At 45.4% G+C, this 9,170-nt stretch overlaps 1 protein-coding gene across 1 annotated transcript; it reads right to left on the bottom strand.

Annotated features, from left to right (window-relative positions):
* Nucleotides 1-323: 323 nt before the first annotated feature.
* Nucleotides 324-6,434, bottom strand: LOC138910983 (uncharacterized). Its single transcript, XM_070207570.1, has 3 exons — nucleotides 5,922-6,434; nucleotides 1,286-5,747; nucleotides 324-382 (listed from the first exon to the last, which is right to left on the bottom strand). Exons 1-3 carry the CDS (start codon nucleotides 6,432-6,434, stop codon nucleotides 324-326), a joined length of 5,034 nt encoding a protein of 1,677 aa, XP_070063671.1.
* Nucleotides 6,435-9,170: the final 2,736 nt, after the last annotated feature.

Raw genomic sequence — 9,170 nt, 5'->3', positions numbered from 1 at the left:
AGCTGGGAATTTGCTATGCTGCCACGGCTAAATGGACACACCTGAAGGACAATCAACGACGACGACTAAGAAAGCAACGCAAATGTTGGGCTAACCCATCTATAATTTAAAAAATGCGCACAAACGTTTTCCTGTCGGTTAAAGCTGGTACAAAACTAATATTTTATATGAAATCTAGCAACAAAGAGACTTGGCAGAAAAACTTAAAGTGCTCGAAAATTAATGTCATAAATGAGATTTATCACTCTTTCTAATGCTGAGACATACGTACAGAAGAATGAGAGAAACGTTAAGCGAACCATGTGTGATTCTTTATATTATACTTACTTCTGAAAGCCCTCAGGCAGGATGCAGTAGAAGAAGCTGCAAAGAACAGGCAGCACTGCGGGAAGATTTAAGGAGTGAAGCTTACAAAGAAATTAAAGATTTGTTTTTCCTAATTCATTATAAGAACAAGGCTTTTTTATTTGGTAGCTTCTCGCGAATCATTTTACTTTTCGCTTGACTGTTTACTTCTTCTAATCCCGCCACTTAGTTTCTTACCTTGCGTCTCCCTTTGCTCTGCTGTTCAGCTTTCTGTCCTCTTTTCTTATTTGTATACAGCCAGTAGTATTCATTCTTAGCTTCTCTTTAGCTAACAATAAAATTGCCGGTTAATTACCGTAAATTTTTGCGCAACAACGCTTTTTGCTTTGCTTCTGGCTTCCAAATTTGATTCACGCTTGGCCTCACACTTAGTTTCTTGATTATCCCTGCTGTTGACCTATATGTACAAGATAGCTGTGTAGTTGCAAGCTTTTTTGCAACCAATTAATTCTAACTGCTTGTGCAGCGAAATTCAAACACTTAGATTAGTTTTCAAATGGATTTATTTGCCGCGCAGGGCACTTATTAGAATTTATAAGTTTTAAATTGTTGCTTGGCAGCCAACTCGAATTAGTTGTGCCTAGGTTGCGATCAAAACGAAAGACTGACAGCTTATAACAATATGTAAAGCGAATCGAAACGAAACTCCAATCAGACGCTCGCCGGTTAGAGCGAAGGGCAGCAATGCAAGCAAAGCAATTCAGAAGGAGAGTGGACAGCAGCTTACAAAGAGCGCGCAAAAAAAACTATTTGCTCTTAGGCTGTAATTATGATTGTTATTTTCTGCTGTTGGATGATGTCCGCAGCCGTCGGTGTTATCTCTGCTGTTACTTGACCAAACATTCTCCCCCCGTTGGAAGGCAAGGGCTTTCAACATCATCCTGTTTGGGCAGCAAACACAGCTTTCGTACAGCTCTACGTATGACTCCAGTCGCAGTTTGAAGCACAGCAACTCTGGATACCCCATCAGATCCAGAGATCAGCTCTTGCACTCTGGCGAGTGGCCACTTCAGCGGCGGTAGATTCTCATCCTTTACAAGGACAACATCGTTAATGGAGAGTCCAGGCTGAGGAGTGCGCCATTTGGAGCGCTGTTGAAGAAGCGTCAAATACTCTTCGCGCCAACGGGCCCAGAATACTTGTTGGAGATATGTGACGCGCTGAAAATAATTAAGCCGATTGAAGTTAAGCTGCCTTAGATCGGGCTCAATGTATGATGAAGATGGCGCTGTACCCAGGAAGTGTGCGGGTGTCAAGACGTCAAGATCACCTGGATGCTGCAGCGAATCGAAATCCAAAATGGAAGAGCAAACAGATCGATAAAAGTGGTGCTTAGCAGTCTTCACAGCGGCTTCCCATAGTCCACCAAAGTGCGGAGAGCGAGGAGGGATGAACAACCATTCAATTGATTCGGTTAGGCAAAACTCGTTAACGGCCTTGACATGCTCGTCTCTCAGGAACAGGCGGTTCAGATCTGCTAGTTCGTTCTTGGCACCTACGAAGTTTGTCGCATTGTCAGACCAGATCCTTGAAGGTCGAGAGCGAGTCAGGATGAAACGTTTTAGGGCGTTTAGAAACGATGTTGTGGACAAGTCCTTTACAAGCTCTAAGTGCACCGCCTTTGTAGCGAAGCATATGAACAGACTGATATAGCATTTCACTGGTGGCCTGTTGCGCACTTCGTTCTTGTAGTAAAATGGTCCACAGTAATCAACGCCAGTGACCATAAAGGGATACGATGTATTAAGACGATCAGCTGGTAGGTCTGCCATTATATGCTCGGCCAATCGTGGCTTGGCACGAAAACAGATTATGCATTTGGCAACAATACTGGAGACTGTTTTTCGACCGCCAATGGGCCAGTACTGGAGCCGAATCGAAGACAATAAAGCGCGAGGTCCAGCGTGTAAGTTTCGTTTATGAAAGTAAACTATGATTGCTCGCGTCACAGGATGCTGACGGGGCAATATAATCGGATGTCGCGCTGAGAAGTCCAACGACGAGTTTTTCAGCCGTCCACCGATGCGAAGTAGGCCGAAGTCGTCAAGGAATGGCGCAAGAGAGGCCATTGAGCTAGACGGTTTGACATGCCTTCCTTCCTTCAATGCCTTGTAGTCATCGCTGAGAGTAGCCATTTGCACTGACCGCAGCAACCAATGTGTGCCATGATGCAAGTGGTCAACGGTTAGTTCAGCTCCTCGGATTCGATTTACAAATTTGTAAACATAAGCAAAGACCCGCTGCAGCTTGGAAAACGAATTGATGAACTTGCAACCAATCGAGAGATCCGGTTGCGCTGCAGTTCCGAGGAGTACCTTGTGTCGAAGTTCTGGTAAGGATTCGACAGGTACACAGGAGGCAGGCCACTCTTCCTTTCCCTTACTGAGAAAACTCGGACCATGGGCCCATAATGGAGACCGGAAGAGCTCACTAGGCAGCGCTCCTCGTGAAATTATATCCGCCGGGTTTAATTCGGTGGGAATATGATGCCATTCCATTCCAGTGGTGAGCTCTTGGATGGCTGCGACTCGGTTGGCAACGAAAACATTGAATTTCGAAGCATCATTGCGAATCCAAGCCAAAGTCACGGCAGAGTCTGACCAACAGTAATACCGACAGTCGAACACTTTCATTTGGCATATTTCGCTGAGAAGTTGAGCCAGTAATGCAGCTCCGCAGAGTTCCAGCTTTGGTACCGTGATGGTTTTCACAGGCGCGACACGCGATTTGGAGCATAAGAGACGCACGCTGGTGTTGCCATTGCACTTTGAGACTGTATAGACGCATGCTCCATAAGCGCTTAGGCTGGCATCACAAAATCCGTGAATCTCCACTGTACTGTCTGATGAGAGTGCTCGACGGGGATACTGGAATTGCTGAGTATACTCAAAATCAGCGCAGAAGTTGACCCAGGCTGTGCTTAAGTGTACGGGCAGGCTCTCATCCCAGTCCAGCTTTTCTCTCCAGAGATCCTGCATAAAAATTTTCGATTTTGTTATTACGGGACCAACAAGACCAAGGGGGTCGTAAAAGCGAGCAATTGCGGAGAGTATTGACCGTTTTGTCAGTCTGGAGGGCAACCTCAGTGGAGAGAAGGAGAAAAGGAAACAGTCTGAAGCGGGATCCCAAACGAGGCCTAACGTTTTCGTGATGTCACTGCCATCGTCAAACTTAAGCAGCGTTTCTCTATCCTCTTCCGGTATGTTTTGGAGTACAGATGTGTCGCTAGAACACCATTTGCGCAGCCTAAAGTTCCCCTTGGCGAGTAGTCCAGATGTTTGTTTCAATATCTCAATTGCTTCTTGAACACAGCTACCACCAGAAATGAGGTCATCCACGTAGAAATCTCTTTTAACAATGTCAGAGCCAATAGGGAAAGTTTTCTGCTCATCCATGGCCAGTTGGTGCATAGCTCGCACTGAGAGAAACGATGCTGGTTTTGTGCCGTAGGTGACGGTGTCTAATTTGTAAATCTGTATCTTCTGATGCTGAGACTCACGCCACAAGATACATTGAAAATAACTGTCTGCGGGTTCGACTCGTACGCATCGATACATTTTGCATATATCGCCTGTCAGGGCGACTGCAAATGTACGAAACCGCATCAGTATCGAAAACAGCTTCGGTTGGATGGTAGGACCTGCCATCAGTGCATCATTCAGCGAGTGTCCAGAGGTAGTAACTGCTGAGCCATCAAACACGACCCTTAGCTTGGTTGTAGTGCTATCCTCCTTCAGCACGCAGTGATGTGGCAGGTAGTACTTGCATTGGCCCAGTGCAGCTGAGGTAACAAGTGACATGTGACCCAAGTCAAGATACTCCTTGATAAATGCTGCATACTGGGGTTTCAATAGTGGATTACGGTCTAGTTTTCTTTCTAAGTTCAGGAATCGACGAACCGCCTGTTGATAGGAGTCACCCAGCGGATACATGCCTAGACGTAGCGGTAAACGAACTGAATAGTCGCCAGTCGACAGACGTTTAAAATTGGCCTGAAAGTGTGCCTCACAGTCGCGTTCCTCCTTGTTTGGTAAGGACTCAGGGTCGGTGCAGCCTTCCAATTCCCAAAAACGACGGATTAATTCATCAATCTGTGTATTAGGCTGCAGATGCGAGTCAACCAGCAGATCTGGATTCTCCATTGATCTCATGGCCATGAATGATGATTTTCCAGCATGTGAGGCACCTCCCGTAGCCACCCAACCAAGGCGAGTCTTTTGCAATATCGGCAGTCCAGCAGCTAGTTTAATCTGGCCGACGCATAGCAGATCGAAGAACAGACTGGCTCCAATCAACATGTCGATTTGCTGAGATTTAAAGAATTCAGGATCAGCTAGTTGTATATTTGATGGAATGTTCCATGATGCAGGGTCAAGAGTGAAGCCAGGCTGATTATCGGTGATGGATGGTGCAATCAAGGCCGGGATGCATGTGGAGTACTCCGACACTCGAGATTTGACATTGATGTTGACCGAAAACCCATCGGACGCAAATGCTGCATCACCAATGCCAGAGACGATTGCTGTTGACTTGAATTTGCGCAGCTGGAGCTGATGAGCAAGACGAGAGGTGATGATGTGCAACTGCGACCCAGAGTCGAGCAACGCACGGCAAGGCACCAAGGAGCCAGCGCGATTTTTCACGTTGATGACGGCAGTGGCAAGCAGGACCACATCGTGCTTGAGATGCTGGGCGGTAGTGAGAGGCGAAGATAAAAGTGCCGCCAAGGTGTTTTGGGATGACGAATAAGTTTCGGTATCTTGAGCATTGTTTGGGCTAGAAGCAGCGATGTGACTGCTTGTGTTGCCAAGATGCAACAAGCTATGATGTTTGCTTCCACAAACTCTGCAAGCGCTGGAGCCGCAGACTCTCAGCTGATGTCCCCTTTGCAGGCAGTTTAGGCACAGCGCAAGCCGCTTGGCTTCGTGAAGGCGCAGCAAGGGCGATAAATTTGCGAATTGCAAACATTTATAAATAGAGTGGCCTGCGACTTCACAAAACACACAAGCACTCGTTCCATTCCTAGTCACTACAAACGTTCTTCTACTACTGTTGTTCTGGCCCACCTGGGAGCTAGGCGTGTACATTGCCGTAGCGTGATCCGCATTTTCCAGCCTTTGGCAACGCCTCTCTATGAAGGTTGTAAACCGCTCGCATGATGGTATGACGTCCAACGGCGCATCATCCTCCCAGCTAGCCTGCGTAACGCTATCTAGTTTTTGCAGCAACGTATGTACTATGACGCAACCGGCGATCTGTTCCACACTGCCCATCGATTTTAAAGCACGTAGATGAGAGTTGAGCTTATCTGAAAATTCGCGCAGCTGTGCAGTCGCGCCCTTGTCCACCTTTCTCAAACCCAAAATTTCAGAGATGTGTGCCTGAAAAATAAGACGCTTGTTATTAAAACGCTTATCAAGCAGTTCTAAAGCGGCAGCATAATTTGCGTTTGAAATTTCCAATGAGCGAATTGTATCCAGCGCTGTTCCTTTAAGGCATGACCGTAGATGCTGGAGTTTTTCAATGTTGGTCAAATACGGATCCTTGTCAATGACCGTGGTGAACAGGTTCGAGAAATCGGCCCATTCTGTGTAGCCTCCACTAAACTCCGGCAATTTAAGTTGAGGCAATCGAGAGTGGTTTGGAACAACAAAGGTAGAACGCGAGTCATCGGCTGCGGCTGAATTGAAGGTGGAACAATGCGGAATCTGCTGAACCTTGCTTCGATTTCCGCGCTCGCGTTGAAGGGACAGCCGTAGCTGCCTAATAGTTGACTCAAAACTTGTCTGAAGATCCTCATCAACGCTGGCATGATCCACCTCCAACAAACCATCACAGACTATCTCAAATTTCGCCTGCAAGTCAGATGCCATGCTTATGTAATCTTGCAGCTCGTAGTCATCAACATCGCGAAGTCGAGCGGGATCAAGTTCCGAGGACAATCTATTGAGTCGATCAGTTAAATTCTTGATCTTTATTTTAAAAACAGCAGCCTGGGTTCCAACCGCCACTTGACTAGCTGATGTCGCCTCATCATTTCCATTTGCACTTGCACCTTCATCAAACATTATGAATGTAGCGCACAACAAGGTTCACACAGCCGAACTACAATACAAGTCTGATCGCGCAAGTGTTCGTTCGAGCGAGATAGCGTATAGCGGGTTATAGCGCGCAACGATTAGCGGGGATTTGCTACGGCGTTTATGTATAACAACCAACTGTATGCAGATGCGCAAGCAAACGGCTCACCACACAGCTTTGCCCGAACTGATAACTGTCCGTTGACACGACAAGAACGAAGTACAAGAAAAAATAGAAAAAATGAAAGAAAGAAATAATCACGTCGGGGTCACCAAAATGTGTAGTTGCAAGCTTTTTTGCAACCAATTAATTCTAACTGCTTGTGCAGCGAAATTCAAACACTTAGATTAGTTTTCAAATGGATTTATTTGCCGCGCAGGGCACTTATTAGAATTTATAAGTTTTAAATTGTTGCTTGGCAGCCAACTCGAATTAGTTGTGCCTAGGTTGCGATCAAAACGAAAGACTGACAGCTTATAACAATATGTAAAGCGAATCGAAACGAAACTCCAATCAGACGCTCGCCGGTTAGAGCGAAGGGCAGCAATGCAAGCAAAGCAATTCAGAAGGAGAGTGGACAGCAGCTTACAAAGAGCGCGCAAAAAAAACTATTTGCTCTTAGGCTGTAATTATGATTGTTATTTTCTGCTGTTGGATGATGTCCGCAGCCGTCGGTGTTATCTCTGCTGTTACTTGACCAAACAATAGCCTTAAAATATTTAATCATTTGTAAGCAAATTAAATGAATCAGAACCAAATATTAAGTCTGCTTAAAGCCCACACTATCGTCCCTTTTGTTCCAGTTATGCCCTGCTGATATTTTAATTGCCAGTTGCTAGTTGTAATTTAACTCTGTTGATACACATGTTGCACGTTGTTTGCAATTGCAATTGTAATTATTATTGACTGCAGCTTGAAGTCCTTGTTGCACCCCGTTGCAACCACTAAACCGAACTATTTTGTGCCACTGATGCATTTCTCATTACGTTGCTTATGCTGCCTCTGGACGCGGTTGATGCCAACCGCAGACATTGACTTTGGTGAAACTGTGGCATGCGTTGGCCTGCTACTGCCACTGGCATAGATCTGATAGCCATCAGTTATCCATAGTTACATAGCCAGAGCCATGGCCAGGACAGCCCAGCAACCCCCAGCTGGGCTGCTTGTGGCGCTAAGGCCAAAGCTACAACCAAAGCGAATGCTGTTTTTATTGCTGCCGCAATGTTTTAACTTTTGTGCCACCGCCAACCAACTGTCGCGTTGCATGTTGCCGCTATTACTGCAGCATTTAACCACTCAGGCAACCACCCGATCACCCGCTTCGTCTTGCCACTGGTGCGGTGGTGAGACGGTGGGACGATGGGGCAGTAGGGCAGCCAGGCACACAGCATAGAAAAACGTGCTGAGTTTTCGTAATTAGTGCGCCGGAGTGCAACTTGCCCACGTACTAGAAGTTGGCGAGTGGAGAGAGTAGGGGGTCTCTATTGGTAAAGAAGCAGCCAGAAAGTGTTTCCCCTACCCCTAGCCCCAGCCCACCCTCTAACCTATATCTCAACCTATTTAGGCGACTGGCAAATACACGTTTATGTCGCTCAGCTGCTGCTTTGGGCCTTTTGAGTGCGCCATGGCAGTGTCCCTATGTGTGTGTGCGTGTTCTGCAGCTAGCTTGTTGGTTTAACTAAGTTGTTAGTTCCGTCGCGTATGACACGCAAGTTGTCGCCTTTAAGCTGCTCCTCTGAGTACTTGTTGCCAATATTAAATCCAAACACTGAGGAACTAAGTGTAGCTTTGTGCGTGTGGGATTTTGAGAGTGTATTAGAGTATGCTTCTTATGCATTATATAAACTTAGCCTAATTATCTCACTTTTCTCTAAATAATTCTTAGCCCAACATTCCCTTTGTAACATCTAAAATAACCAAGAGATATACATACATATATCAAAATAAATATTTTGTTATCTAACGATAATAATACATGTATATTTTTAAGATATCAATAGGCAGTAAATGGTAATAAATTATTTTAATTTGAATGTGCGGCCATTGTGAACATACAAAGCCGCTGAAACTTAATGCAATTCAGCTTTTTTGACGATATTTCCGTAACCTAATTTGATTTACCTAATTTGATTGCCTAATTTTGATTTACAAAAAGATTAGATACAAATATCAGCTACCTAGGTCATATATCTCCGCCCGGAGTTATGTCGTTTTAAACGTCATATCTCCGCCCGGAGTTATGTCGTTTTGAAACGTCATATCAAACCATCGGAAAAGATTCGATTTTCGCACCGACCTAGATTTTGAAAAAAATCGTAATGATTTGGAAGGTCATATCATATCCGCGCGGAGTTATGTCGTTTTGGAACGTCATATCTCCCCGCGGAGTTATGTCGTTTTGAAACGTCATATCTCCCCGCGGAGTTATGTCGTTTTGAAACGTCATATCTCCGCGCGGAGTGATGTCGTTTTGAAACGTCATATCTCCCCGCGGAGTTATGTCGTTTTGAAACGTCATATCTCCGCGCGGAGACAGCTATTAGCCAAGCTATTAAAAAAAAACCATCGGAAAAGATTCGATTTTCGCACTGACCTAGATTTTGAAAAAAATCGTGATGATTTGGAAGGTCATATCATATCCGCGCGGAGTTATGTCGTTTTGAAACGTCATATCTCCGCGCGGAGACAGCTATTAGCCAAGCTATTAAAAAAAAATCATCGGA

The sequence above is a fragment of the Drosophila virilis genome, chromosome 2 (genome assembly GCF_030788295.1).
Source record: "Drosophila virilis strain 15010-1051.87 chromosome 2, Dvir_AGI_RSII-ME, whole genome shotgun sequence".
Classification (NCBI taxonomy): domain Eukaryota; kingdom Metazoa; phylum Arthropoda; class Insecta; order Diptera; family Drosophilidae; genus Drosophila; species Drosophila virilis.
The sequence above is the reverse complement of the archived record's forward strand: the minus strand, read 5'-3'. Positions and strand labels throughout refer to the sequence as shown.

Bases quoted from the DNA above. Each gene is read 5' to 3' on its own strand.
- LOC138910983 (XM_070207570.1), bottom strand. From the start codon at position 6,434: ATGTTTGATGAAGGTGCAAGTGCAAATGGAAATGATGAGGCGACATCA. The intron at 5,748-5,921 runs GTCATTGACAAG...CTTATTTTTCAG, and splicing joins TCTCGAACCTGTTCACCACG to GCACACATCTCTGAAATTTT. The intron at 383-1,285 runs GTAGAGCTGTAC...ATCTTCCCGCAG, and splicing joins AACTGCGACTGGAGTCATAC to TGCTGCCTGTTCTTTGCAGC.